Raw genomic sequence first — 15,196 nt, 5'->3', positions numbered from 1 at the left:
CTCCAGATGGGGCCGAGTGCCCACCGAGGCATCTGCCCGGCCTAGGCCGCCCAGAGCGCTCATGCTTTCTCCAGACAGCCCCCCCCCCCCCCCCGAGCCAGCTGGGGTGGGTCCCGCTCCTCCTGACTTGCATCAACACCAAGAAAACTTCAAACATACCTAGCCTTTGCCTTTCTAAGGAGAAAATAAAAAATAGGCTTTTAAAAAAACTGATCATACAGTAAGCACTCCTTTTTCAGAGAGGAAGTACCTCACATTATGACAAAGAATCGTAACAAACTCCTAAGAAGTAGGAAATTTTTCGTGACAACAAAGAATGCTGAAATAAAACTGTTTGGTTGGAAGTTCTGAATAAGTTCCATGTTTTATAGTTTACAATTTATATCTTTTATTAGAGTCCACATTCTGCTAAATAAAAGCAGTAACAAGATATTTCACAAACTATTATACAATTTAAATCTTAGGAATTTCATTAAAAAATTAGGTGCATATTCATACTGAGCAACCTAAAAACGCTGTTTCATCTCTGGTCTAAAGTACTTTTTATAAGAGATTTAGTCCCATCACTAATAATCCCACCACTACTTGTTCTTTTTTACATGTTTTACAATAAACAGTTTGTGCTTTTAATAAAAAAGATCCACAGACTAATTCAGCATGTAAAAAATAACTTTACAAAAACCCAAGACAACCTTTCAAATCCACTTTTATTTCCTGTGATCCTCTTCACACAAAGAACTCCACACACATTTCTTGCAGCTGTTCATGTTGGTCAGGTACCATTTTACCCTTAAAAATTTGCTGGCATCAAAATATGACAATTAACCAGTGTTAAATCTACAAAATATTTACATGGCACAGCACATTAAGCTTTAGACAGTTGGCAATTAAACCACATAAAAAAATAGGACAAGACCCACGTGTTCAGAATCAGGTGTTCACAGGCCCCATCTGGCGACTGTACAATGGTTCCCAAAGGCAGCAGAGGCAACAGGCAGTTACTTCAGAGGACACTGAACACTATGATGGGGAAGCACATTACAATGCTACCGCAGTGTCATGTACCACCCCAACTCTCTCTCAGGTGGTCCCATAATTCTAGAATGTCAGGTCCGGCTGATACAAAATGAAGACAGACAACACAACATTTACTCTGTGGACATATTCTAACTCCTACTATGCACGCATTGTGATTTTGAACACAACTCGTCCTAAAAACTTGTCACGATCATCATGGTTTTTCAGGTTGGGTGATCCAACAATCTTGCACTCGACTGTTACTTCTTTTGGGGTTTTGTTAGCATTGAGGCTGAGTTGGACAGCAACTAATGGCTGTAGATAGCTCACCTGGCAAATAAAGGAAAACACATTAATTCAAATTCAAAGTAACCTCATCTACACTTCACCAAGAGTTGGTTTATTCTGTAAAATTGTAAAACAAGATTTTAATCTATTAATTAGATCTATTATTTTCCATTCTCTACCTTGAAACTGGATATTCATTTATTTTCACTTAGTTTTTTGGATAAAAGTGTTTATGGCTATGAATTTTCCTCTGAGTACTGCTTTAAATGTATCCCATAGACTGATTATGTTGTTTCATTATCAGTATTTTTTAGATATTCTACTATCTTGGTTTTATTTTTAATTATTTATTTATTTTTAAAATATATCTTTATTGATTTCAGAGAGAGGAAAGGAGAGGGGAAGAGAGACAGAAACATCAATGATGAAAGAGTCATTGATTGGCTGCCTCCTGCACGCCTCCGACTGGGGATCGAGCCCGCAACCTGGGAATGTGCCCTGACCAGGAATCGAACCCCGATTGCCTGGATCCTAGGTCGATGCTCAACCGCTGAGCCATGCCCGGCCAGGCTACTATCTTGGTTTTAATTTCCTCTTTTATTCAAGAGTTGTTTAATAAAAGTTGCGACTCTCTCCTTCTTTTGAGAAGGGCCCTTTTATTTTAATAATTTCTAGTTTTATGGCATTGTGATTAGAAAGTATTGTCTAATGTATTTCTACTTTATGAAACTTCAGGATGTATTTTTTCATGATAATTAAATTTAAATGACTGTTCCAGGTGTGCTTGAGGATATCTATTATATTATTTATATATTACTATGTTTGATAAATATGCATAAGATCCACCTGATTATGTTACTTAGGTCTATGTCCCTACTTATGATTGCTGTATAATATGGCACAAATATACTCAGTTGCTATACTATCATTGTGGTTTCTAAATACAACTCTTTACTAAAAGAACTAGGGGCTGATTCTAGGGCTGGGACAGGGAAAGTACAAGATGAACCTGGAATAGCTTGTGGTGCCAGAAAATAAGCAAGTGCTCAATCATGGGGGCATGTCAAAAGGATAGAGAAGCCAGCCTGAATGTTTCCCACCAGCTAAATCTGGGACAATTTTAGCACCAAAATAAATGATTACAACAGATTATAACCCCAGAATAAAATAAGAATCCACAAAAAAATAATGATACACATAACTAATAAATGATAGAGAAGAAAAAGTTCCTTAGTGTAGAATGCCAACTAGTAAAGGGACAAAGGAGAGATGGAATAAGGAAAACATTTGGGAACAGTTCTATTAACTGATTCATGCAAGAATCAACAAATGCTAAGACCATAGGAGAAACAGAATTTTACAGACTCTGAACGTATTCTCCCTAGATGATATTTATTGATTACAAAGGAAAAAAAGGTAACTTTACAGTGGAGAAACCTGGCTGACACTGCTTTAACCAAGAGTTCAAGGTCACTATCACCATTAATGGGACTAATCAACACCATGTCTCTCCTGATAGGCTAGTGACTGAAGATGTTAACAGTGTGATATCCTGGGGCTGGAAAAAAAGCAGCACCAGGTTTATAAGTTAGTCCCAGATGGTTCAGGTAAAAAAAAAATTATATACAAATGGAAACTGATAAGACAAATGAGGTAAAATATTAACATTTGGGAAACCTGGGTAAAAGGTCTATGGCAATTCTTTCTACTATCCTAACCACTTTATGTTTGAAATCATTTTAAAGTATACATACAGTATGAGGCTAATTTTATAAAATGGTTTACATAAAGAAATATGAAAGAAATTAGGTTACAGTATAATTATTTCTGGGTAATGAGCTTTATTTTGACTACTTCTCTATATTCTCTAAATAAACACATCCTAAATAATGAGAGATAATGGTATTTTCTGCTTGGATTTTGTGTTTTGAATTATAGACATGGAATCTTCATTTGCCATCACCATTTGTATTTAAAAACCAGAACAGATGATGCACAAGTTACACAGGTCATGTTTACCTGTCCCAGACAACTGACATTTTAATACAGATGTGCCCATTTCCCAAGGGTCACAACCACTTAAGAACTTCTAAATACTTACATGCAGTTTTTTCCCATAATATGGAAAATATTTTAAGTCCATATGTCCATCTGGAGGGTAAGTTAATATAGCTGTCATGTTTCCACCCTAAAATTGAAAACAAAAGAAACCCTTTTTAGGTCAAAAAAGCAAATTTTAAAAATGTATTTATATTACAGCAGTATCAATCATGAACAGTATGGGGAAACTACATGCTGCTCCAACTGCATTAATTACAAGTGTATTTTTGAGAAGAGACTTGTTCATCTTGATTTAAACCCCTGAAAAAGACTATCCTGACTCTGCTTACATTTCCTGTTACCCCGTATGCTTTTCCACGAGAATACCTCCTAACTTACAGCCAGACCTACTCGTGCACTGTCTGTAAAATCTTACTTGTCTTCTGACCACCAACTGTTAGTTCTCTGGCCACTTGGCAGCAGGGCAGCAGAACACACCAGTAGGTTTGGGACCAATGCATTCCTGAAATTAATACAATACTGTGCTTCCAGGCTGGAAAGCAATGGCTGCCACAACCTAGAATGTATTGCTCAGGCTGGCGGGCAGCCAGTCCCAAAGTTTCAGGTGATTAATAACCATGATAACTATAACCACAGGGGGAAACTATGATGACACTGACAAAAACTATTAGGAAAAATTTAAGGTACTCCAAGCAAAAAACCACTTAACCAATTTAAATATCATGTTTCCCTTAAATAAATTTATGAGCACATGTAAATCAATTAAAAGTATTGAGTCTACTGGAATTATATTCCACGTATTTAAAAAAGATAAACACGAGGAACATACAAATCTAATCACCATCTATAAGCCAACTCATTCATGCTATTTATTAGTTAATTCTAGTGTTCTTAATAAGCAACTTATAAAATTCTCGTGTAACACATTCCAAACAGGTCTAATTTTAATGACTGTAATTTTAACACATACTAGATAATAGACAACAATTATTAAAATCAGAGGCACGTTTACTAAGTACTAATTAAAATAAAACATTACTAAATGCTTGAATTCTAGATTTGAATATACTAATTTCTATTTTTGGAAGCACATGAAACACTACAGCTTATTTCATTAACTGTCATGTAGCACATGTGCATGAGGTGACCCAGGGAAGACAGCACGCTGCAGTGACGACACTCCACAAAGAGGGTGAAGTTCCAAGGAGTCAGATCATGTGTGTGGGAAGAGGCGAGAACAAGGCTAAAGCAGCTGCAGAGGCCATTTTTCAATCACTATTCCAACACCACCCTAACATTTCTAGTACTTAATTTTTTTTTAAGTCTAAAATAGCATTTTCCATCAGAGAAAAAATAATCACTTGGATATGAGTGTTTTCCTGCACTGCTTTTGTATAACCCATTTTTCCTTAATATATGAGCATAATTCACAAAAACACAGAGATGGCACCCAAAATGTAAAAGATTTCCTTTGGGTTATAATTTATTGAGCACTTCAGTGTGTATTTCCAGCCAGATACCACTTAACTGATATTTAAGTCATTCGTTTAGGCCCAACAGCCCTTACGAGGGCAGAATCAATTCTGGAGAGGGGAAATGAGGCTCAGAGTGAAGGTCACAGGCTCAACACTGCCTGGGTGTGACAGACCCTTAACTGCTCTCTTGGTTTGTACCTAAACCATACTGTTGGCAGGCTTCTACTTAAACTTGTATTTTATACCTTCTGTGAAAATAAATATTTAGAGATTATAAAGTATTGAAATAGATATCTGAACAATGATGAGCTACTTTAGGGTAAAAGCCTACATGTCAAAGTTTTCTACGTATAAAATGGTACCATATTGTAAATTATAAGCAACTAAGTACAAGAGTTTATTAACAGTCACTAAGTTCTACTGAAAACAAAATAAAGTTTTAAGATTACTCATCAGCCATAAACTACTTAAAGAATACACACCAAATATGATTATCTCTGGGTAGCATTTACTAATTTTTTTTCTTTCGCGTTTTTCTAAATTGTCTCAAATGAACACAATTCATTTTTGTAAGAAAATAAAATATTGAAATGAATGGCATAAACATGTTAAAGGCCACCTGTAAGAGCATGTTCTGCCACCAGTGTCTGTGTTTCCATGTGCTCTACAGAGACACACTAAATGTACGGGCTCTACTGGATTACTCCTTTGTGACTAGCCTAGGAGTAAAACGCAGCTTTACAAGCATTTCCCTCCCAATTCCACCAAGTGCCTTTCCCCCACTAAAAACAAAAATATTCCCCAATAAACAAAACAAAAACCCCATCTGTTTTGATTAGTTTATGTGCTTTACACAGAAAAAAACAATCTGAAATCTGAGTAATAAGACCAGGATTTTTCATTAACATTTGCCTCAACTATTCCAGAAGCAAAGGATACATAATAGATAAACAAGGAGAAAAATCCATTTAAAACCCTAAGGGATGAGTTACATGGAGGTTTTTCATATTGGCCAAAGGTTTATAAAACTAAAACCTTAGGAAAGGGCTGTTTAAATTTTTTTTAAATCCTCTCTAGAGGATTTTTCCCCATTAATTTTCAGAAAGTAGAAGGGAGAGAGGGGAAGAGGGGGAGAAAGAGGGAGAGAGAAACATTGATGTGAGGGAGACACATCGATTGGTTGCATCTCCCGCACGCCTCCTCCCCCCCGTGCCGGGGATCAAGCCTGAGGTACGTGCCCTTGGCCAGAATTGAACCCAGGACCCTTCAGTCCACAGGCCAACACTCCAACCACTGAGCCAAACTGACCAGGGAGGAAAGGGCTGTTTAAAGCATTGGCCCTTCTGGCCTAAATGCATGTGTTTTCTCTTTCTGGTGGTGCTGGCTCCATAGACCCACCATCCCAAGCTTATCTATGTAGTCTGCTCACATGCAAAAGCAACAGCTCCTGCACACAGGTACAGTGTCAGGAAACAAGCATGGGCTGCCTGGCGGAAGCCTCCCTATACCTCAGCCTACTGGCAAGACTTACTAGCAAGGAGGTTCATAAAGAATTACACACACAGCTTCTAAATGTAGCTTATAGCCACAGTGTTTTCTTTTTGTCTTAAGAGATGACAGTATCTGCTCGATAAATTTTTAGAAGGACTTGTTTATCAAGAAAGGCTTGGCTTCGATGCAGCACCTGGTTTTAAGTGAGACTCTGGCTTCTTATCCAGTTTCCTGTTGAGCTGAACACGGCACAAAGATGAAGTGAATCACCTACGGTCACATATGTATACCTCAACCGAGATGAGAAACCACAAACTTCCCGACCTTCCTTTTATTGTACTCGTAAAAGTGAGTACTCAAAAGGAACGAGTAAGGATACTAAATGTGGGCTCCAGACCAGCAGCATCACCATCACTTGGAAACTTTAGGTAAAAATGCAAATTTGGAGCCTCACCCCAGACCAACAGAGTCAGAAACCTTGGGAATGGGTATCAGCAAGCTCTCCAAGTGGTTCTGATGCATGATCAAATTCGAGACCCACTGAACAAGAAGTTTCTGCCCAAACACAAAACCCATTCATTTTTTTTCCCACTGAAAATTCAGAAGTGATTTCATTGTAACATTTCAAGTGAAATATTTCTGACACACAATTGGAGTTAGAATGTTAATATTTTGCACAATGATGACATTAAATTTAGAACTTAAAGAAAAGTTTCTCCTCAGAACTCTTACCCATATTTATATATTTGTCTTAGTTGCACTTGCAGCATGGAGAGAAAACAAAAGAAATTATGAAATGAACTGTACAGCACTCTTGAGAAAAAATAAAGTCAGGACAGGAGAGAAAAACAGTGTCTCTACCACGTTTCATTAAATCTCAGATATCACTGATATACACCAATTTGTGTACTATTAAGAAAAAAACATGATAAGGTACCGTTAACTGTAAAGCCAACCCCAATTTCAGTGTTAAGCTAGGGGGGAAAAAGTGAATCTTAGAATCAATGAAATATGGCATATGGAGCTGTAAAGGCAATGTGTGTGAAACCAAATGCACATGGAAACAAGTTTTTTTTAATTATCATGAGCAAACAGAGAAAGGCTACCCACAAAGATTGGTAAAATTTTATTCTTCTAAGAATGGCACTATTGAGAACTTTTAAAATGTGACAGGGAAGGGGGAAAAATGACTAAAACTCATTAGACTTTTAAAGTATCCCAATTATACTAGAGCTTTAACAACAGTTGGGTTATTTCTGAATACTAACCTTAGAACTACCAGAGCATGATATCTTCGGTTCACCTTGAGGCTTTAATCCAATTATCTAAGGTAAAGAAATATTGATTAATGGAAACATCACAAATGGCCACCAACAGAACCTTTGCTTCTGGGGACCAGGTGTGCAAGGGTTGAGATGAACGGTAACTCTTGAGCACTGAAACCCTGTTACCTGTGCCTTCAGGCTAATTTTATTTTAGAGGATTAGAATGGACTTTTCAGTATAGTAATCTTAGCAATTAGCTATCTTATTACTGTACTAGGGCAACTCAGGAAATAAATCAGTTAAATAGGCCAAAACACAGTACTGCACTTGCTACCCTTAAAGTAAGAAACAACCAACCAGATACCTTTAAATTTCATTATGTACATGAACAAATAATTAATGCAAATAATCAGAATTGCAGTCATAATATAATTAACTATCCTTCAAGAAAATATGTCAGGTCACGACCCTCATGTTTCCATAATGCTTCCAGAGAGCCTGACCATATTCCACATCTACCTGCTCCCCAAAATCCATTCACTGGGGAGATTCACAGCACCATTCAGTTCTATAGAATGAGGCTACTTTCATGTTTGCAGTTGACATAACTAAGTCTTGTATAAATGATAACAGATATTTATCCATCTATTTTATGAGATTTTTGGCATTTTGAATTTATATGCATTTTATATACGAATGCCTGTAAAATGTAAATACTCCTCGCAAAAGACAAATATTTAGCAACCTAAATAATAATATAAATAGCAATAACTGTCCTTGCCCATGTAATGACTCTGGAACACTATACTAGGATTAAGTTCCCTGCTACACTAGGTACGCACATCTCATTACCGACCCATGTGCCTGTCTTCCGGTCATGCTCTGCAAAGCCATGCCCCTACCAGCAAGTATAATCTCAGACCCTCATCATTCAAAGGGGACATACTGAGAGAGAAAATAAACTCAGAAGATTGGTCCTATGGGAGAAGGAACTGAAATTTCTCTTGGCTTTATACTGGGAATAGATTTTCTAGCAATCTAATTGTCCTGAAGATACTCCTAGGAGGCTGGAGTTATAAAAGGCATCCCTGTTAAAGGGAAAATTTAATCTTATAAGCTAGGTCTTTTAGCTTCACATTACTTTATGCTTATTTTGTTAACCTTAATTCTTAACAAAGTCTTGCTGAAATATCCCTCAATCATTTATTGGCACCTACTACGTGCCAGGCAGTGTTTCAGAATGATCTCTAGAGTGCTGTGGGATAAAGAGGAAACTGTCATTGTCCACTGGGGGAGGGGAAAGGAGAGGCTGGAGGGGTGTCAGCATGGGCATTTTAGGTTCTAGCTGGCTCTCCCTACAGGGAAACTCCTTATTTAGCAGTGTCAACTTTACAAGACTCAGGCTGTACTGTTATTAGGGATGGTAGCAATTTGCTTATCAGATGATGACTTTAGTGATATGTGAACTCATGATCTTGAGAAGCCTATGCCTTGTAGGCCTCAATAGGATAACTGTATCAGAACACGACTCCACAGTACAACAGTCAGAGAGCAGCACTGAGGGGGGTTAGGGATCACTTCATTACAGAAGGGAGGCGGCTTCCTTTGCACCATGATGGCAAGTTATTATTGCTGACACAGGGAGAGAACATCAGGTTCTTAATTTGTCAATGGCTATACAATTTAGGCACCTCTTCTGCACAACACAGCAAAACAAAACGCTGCTAGCTGGTTACAACTGAGCTCATTATAATGCAACTTCATTTGTATTTCCACTATTTAATTGTACATACATATACTCTAAAAATGTGCTTTCCTACTAAATATAAGCCAAAAATTCATATATTCCCCCATGGGATTTTAAATTACTTTACAACACAGAATTCAAAGATGAGCACTGAATATGAAACCATGCTTTGGGCATGACACCCAAAACACCTGCCTGTGAAGCAGTCATCTATCTTCAAGGGGAAAAGCAGAAGTTGTTTTACTCCCTCAACCAGGATTAATTTGTGAACCAATCTTGTTTGTTTCCTGTATTAGTATTTCCAAAGGTCAATCAATATCACTGTTAGCCTTTTACACAAGCTACTCCAAATGAGGTAACATTTAAAAAATACTTGTCAGCTTCTTAATAGAGGTTATTAGGAAAAAGCAGAAACAGCAGCAAAATTTGTACATACTCTGTTCATTTTTACAAGAATACAAGGGTTCCCACTGGAGTAGCCGAAGTTAGGGTCCTTCACCCCACTGCATTCCTCAAGTAAGTCAAGAGGAAACTGACATGCTTGATAAACCGGACCCTCCTGATGAAAGAGCTGTCCATCCGGGCAGAGTCGGAGATTCTTCTGTTCTTCCGAAGCATATGCTAAAAAGGAAATGTGTGCATAGGCCAGCTGAAGGTCTTAAACACAACGAGGAATACGTCCTGCTTTGGACAACATTCTTCAAAGACAAAAACAGCAATGCTAATTACTAGATAATTTTAGGGAAAGAATGTTAAGTCAGGTCCTCTAACTGTTACCAACTATCTAGTGCTCTAAAGTTCACTGCATTTCAACAATGACACAACCTGGATTACATATCAATCTTTTGTTACCCTTAGGTGGTCCCAGCCAGGGCTACAGGGTTATCTGAGAGCCTCCTATGCTGGCCCGAGATACAATGGTGAGGACATAAAAAGGCACTGCCGCTGCCCTCATGGAGCTTACAGTGCAGTGGCAAAGATAGATGTTAAGTATAAAATCATAATCGAAGGGTCTGAAGACAGACAGTGCCATGCAGTCTACATGAGGGGGGCCTGCAACAGAGCCGAGGGAACTAGATGGACTCCAAAGTGGTAAAGGAGTAAAATGGTTCCAACTTGGAGATGGGGAAGGAGGGAGAAATATAAACGGTTTGTCAAATGCTTGCTCTGCACTGGCACGGCGTTAGGCAAAAATGGCACAATAGTAAGCAAGCCTGACGCGGTCCCTGCTCTCAGCGAGTTTAGTGTGCTGGAAGATACTCGCTACTGTACTAAGCAGTTTATATACAATGCGATAGTCTCAAAGAGAACCACTGATGCGTGGGTATAACTGAGCTGGAGGACCGAAGTCTTCATCCTGAAAGGCCCCATGAAGTTCCAGCACAGTGGCACGAGGCCTTTCCAACCCACCCTTCAAAACTGCAACCCCCCTTCTCTGCCTATCTCCCCCCCTTCATTGCCGTTTTCCTCTACAATACTTACTATCTTCTAGCCCACCGTGGGGTAATAAGTGCCACAAAGAAATTTTTCTTTTGTTTATTGATGGAACTTTTTAGAAGCATGCTTGACACCGAGAAGGCACTCAAAAGGAGTATGTGTTGAATGAATAGGACTGCAGCTAGAAAGGAGTAGGGCGGGGAACTACTGTTTTCATTATAGTTCTTTCTTTACTACTTGATTTTTAAACCATGGTTATATCTCACAAAAAGTAAGTGTATAATTGCCCTGGCCAGTGTTGATCAATGGTTAGAGCATCAGTCTGCGTACTAAAGGGTCATGGGTTTGATTCCCAGTCAGGGCACGTACCTGGGTAGCAGATTAGATCCCTAGCCCCTCTAGAGGTGTGTGCGGAGGTGAGGCAACCAATCGATGTCTCTCTCTCACATGATGTTTCTCCCCCCGCACCAAAATCAATGAAAAAATACTCTCTCGTGAGGATTAACAACAAAAAGGAAGTGTATATTTAACTATGAAGGGAAAGAGACCTAGGAAGATGGCTAATAGAATATATGAGATCAAAAGAAGATTTTGATTTAAAATAGGAGAGAGCTGAGGATTTTTGCATGCTGACAGGAAAGATCCAATAAAGAGAGGTTAAATATACATAAGGAGGGATTGTAAATAGTATAATGTTTCTGAGACAGTGAGGGATGGGACTCAAAGCCTGACTGGTGGTGGGGGTGACCTTAGATGATAGGAAGGCAGCTCAGCTCGCCTCACCAGAGCAGGAGGAACAACACAGGTAAAATGGCTGTAACTGTCACTTGTTTTATTAGTAATGGGGAAACTGGGGGAATTCCCACCTGAGTTTCAATTTTCTCTATAGGTTATAGCCATGTGCTACTTAATGATGGGCGTCTGTTCTGAAAAATGTATCCTTAGGTGAATTCATCATTGTGCAGACATAACAGAGTGCGCTTACACAAACCTGGGGGGACAGCTGCTACTCTGTAGGGAGAGTGCGCTTACACAAACCTGGGGGGACAGCTGCTACTCTGTAGGGAGAATGCGCTTACACAAACCTGGGGGGTACAGTTCGCTACTCTGTAGGGGAGGAAAAAGTAATTTCCCTGTGCTTGTGGGTTCTTGGATCAGACATCCCTATAATAAAAGACAGACTAACAGGAGAAAAACAAACAAAAGTCTAGTAACATGTATACCTCCTGCATACATGAAAAGACCCAGGAAAACTGAGTAACTTGTCAAAAATGACCCGATGCTATTACCCTAAATACCATCTTCAGTTGAAGACAAAAGAAGATGTTGGGCCCTGGCTGGCATGGCTCAGTTGGTTGAGAGGAGTCCCATGCACCAAAAGGTCACCAGTTCCATCCCCAGTAGGGGGTGTACAGGAGGCAGCTGATTGATGTTACACTCTTACATTGATGTTTCTCTCCCTCTCCCAAAAATCAGTAATTAAAAAAAAAAAATGTTGGGCTGGGGGTGTCAGTTATGGGAGGTTACCTGGAAAAGCACAGTAAACAAGAGTAAGGTTGTTGTGCAGGTTTGCATGTCTGTTTTCTGCACTGATAAGAGCATCCAGAGATAAGGTCAAGCCCCTTACAAATGGAGACTGTTCATACAAATGTAAAGGTCTTTACCAAGGGCAACTTCTAGTTGGTTTTCAGAGCTGCTCCCATGGCTGCTGTTTCTCAAAATTAACTGGCCTAGAGTAATCTTTTACTAGAGGCATTTGGGGGTGACAAATTCTGTTCCCCTATAGCTCCTAGGCTACAAACTTGTACAATACAGTGCTGTACTGAATACTATTGGCAATTGTAACACAGCGGTATTTGTGTAATGTGTTTTGCTACAGCTTACTGTGTCACTGCACTAGGCAACAGGAACTTTGCAGCTCCATTACAACCTTATGGGACCACCGTGGCAAATGCAGTCACTGCAGTCATTGACCAAGCCATCATTATGTGGCACATGACTGTGTATGAAGAAAGTGAGTTCTAAGGGAAAAGGTAGGGAAGTAGAGGTTGTAAATAATTATCCAGAGAAATTCTATAGCCCTGCCAGGTAGTAGAGCAGGTCCAGGGAGGTTACCAAGTATTCCAGAGCTATTAGTCCTTTTGAAACCTTTCTTCAGCAGCACCTGGCTGCTGAAGGGGCAGGCTCTAAGGAAGAGCTTCATCCAGGAATTTTATGGCTTCACCCATTTGTAATTTATGACTAACAGACTGAGAGGCAAGGGATTTTAGAGTACTGGCAAGAATAAAAAAGAAAATAAAAACTCATGGAATTAAGCTTGATAAGAAGGAAAATTGGGGGTAAGGGACTGGGAAAAGGGCCGGTGCTTTCGAAGTCCCAATGAGGCAGAAGAACAGTGAGGAAAAGTTAAGCAAACTAAAAGGACAGGCCACGGTGTGGTAGGAACGCCTCAATCAGTGATCTTGGCAATGGAGTCCTACATGTTCTAAGGAATGGCTGTAGGTATGTGGCTGAGGAAGAGGTGAGGCAACCAAGAACCAAGAGGCCAGGGCATTTAATGATTATTCATATGAATGTTAATACCATGGAGTTAGGACAAGCAAGATGTGAGAAAACATTGGGCTGGGGTGGGAAAGCTTTATAACTAGTAACTCCAAAAAAACTCAAAACTGATACCTAGACTTCTTTTCTGAAATGATAAACAATATTCCTAGTCCCCCACACAAGCACAACACTGGATGCAACAGATCCAAGTACTCAGAGGCATCATTTTATATAATATACACTCAAATACTTTCCACTTTAAAGCAGATATAAGTGTTATGTCTCAATGAACTTACTCATGCACTTCTTATAGGATTAAAAAAAAAAAAAAAAAAAAGTAACTGCTTAGAGCCGTCTTTCCATAGGTTAGAATATTAGAATATCATGACTAATCATAAAATCTACTTGCAAGTCCTCTAAGAATGATGTTCCCAATGTAATCATAATTTGGTACTAGTTTCCGTAATAACTAAAAACTTTTACCTTACTCTAAGAAAACACACTTACGCTTCAGAAAGTTCTTAAGGTCTTCAATGTACCCTTTATAGGACTCTGGTTCAGACATACTGAATGAATACTCTAACGCCGACACTGGTTTAGGAAAAACCATAAGTCCTATAAAGATATAAAAGAGAAAGGGGGAAATTAACTGTAGTAAATTCCTTCTCTCTTTCCTCTTACCCCTAAGACAGACCTCAGTAAGTTATATGGGTATTTGTGTTCACAGGTAGGTTGAAATTAAGAATTTCCCACTTCTGATTATGAAGGTTGACATCTACAATGAAGAGAATTCCAAATCCTCAAAATCACTGCAAACCAATTAGAAACTTCCCTAGATCTGACTGGCTACAGTTAATTATAATTGCTCTGTTCCTTAAAAAAATGCAAGTTTTACTTTGTACTTTCTATATTCATTTTTCTATAAAATATTTTTAGGTTTTGCCAATTTGTGATTAATGTGGAGGAAAATTTTAGCAAATCAAATCTAAGCCCCTTTGTCATTCAAATTACAGCTATATGGAAACATTCATAAAGAAGGCCTACCTTACTTGTGAAAGAGGCCTATACAATTTTAACTCTGTGGTTAAGTATTCTTCCTTTAATAATAAACACTGCCCTATAAAAGTTGTTTTCTCTTACTGAATTTGGAGTATAACCACCAATCATTTCATATCAGGAGTCAATATTCATGTGTCTAGAATATACATGTTGTATGTGTTTATTAACAAAATGTAAGCATATTTATCTGTAAGCAACATAATCAGGCTTCCAACTTTAAGCTTTCCTCGTTTAAAAAGCATCAGATCTAGATTAATTCAGCCTTGCAAAAAGGCTTAAAACAATCCTAAAATTTTCACCATCTCTAAACATTCCCCACAGCAAAGTTATGAGAGATGATATGCCTAGCACTGAATCTGAAAATATACAAGTGTTTTAGTTTTCATTAGAATTGCTGCCCATAGACATCTATTTCTTTTTAAACCAGATGCAGTTTCTTTTAACCTCTACATACTTGCCTGTGTTGAACTGCATGGCTCTTGAGTTAAACTAGATCCACTGCTACCCATATATGATGAAACAATGTCTCTAAATGGCAGAGAAAACCTATTCTACATGAGGCACAAATGAGCCCACGATCAAACTCCCCACTCACCTACCACAACAACATAGCAGATCACTTGAATTTGGACGACCCCATATGTCTATTTTTTTCCTTAACCACTTCACTCACAACAAAATTACTACAAAATCAACAGTAACTTCTGATTTTTAAATAAATAATTTAATGTAGTGTAGACAAAAAGGAGGCACTAATAAAATATAGCCAAAAGGAACCTCACAGAGTGATTTGATGATAAATTCCTAACTGG

General features: G+C 38.5%; 1 protein-coding gene across 2 annotated transcripts in view; it reads right to left on the bottom strand.

Annotated features, from left to right (window-relative positions):
• Positions 1 to 333: 333 nt before the first annotated feature.
• ATP1B3 (ATPase Na+/K+ transporting subunit beta 3) overlaps positions 334 to 15,196 on the bottom strand; it is a 33,904-nt gene continuing 19,041 nt past the window's right edge. For both annotated transcript variants that reach the window (XM_087824972.1, XM_087824971.1), the window contains exons 3-7: positions 13,833 to 13,940; positions 9,781 to 9,965; positions 7,601 to 7,657; positions 3,407 to 3,493; positions 334 to 1,347 (exon numbers count right to left, since the gene is read on the bottom strand). In XM_087824972.1, the coding sequence (XP_087681098.1) occupies positions 1,177 to 1,347; positions 3,407 to 3,493; positions 7,601 to 7,657; positions 9,781 to 9,965; positions 13,833 to 13,940 (608 nt within the window). In that variant the 3' untranslated portion in view covers positions 334 to 1,176. The remainder of the gene's footprint in view (positions 1,348 to 3,406; positions 3,494 to 7,600; positions 7,658 to 9,780; positions 9,966 to 13,832; positions 13,941 to 15,196) is intronic.

The sequence above is a fragment of the Miniopterus natalensis genome, chromosome 15 (genome assembly GCF_054644295.1).
Source record: "Miniopterus natalensis isolate mMinNat1 chromosome 15, mMinNat1.hap1, whole genome shotgun sequence".
Taxonomy (NCBI): Eukaryota; Metazoa; Chordata; class Mammalia; order Chiroptera; family Miniopteridae; genus Miniopterus; species Miniopterus natalensis.
The sequence above is the reverse complement of the archived record's forward strand: the minus strand, read 5'-3'. Positions and strand labels throughout refer to the sequence as shown.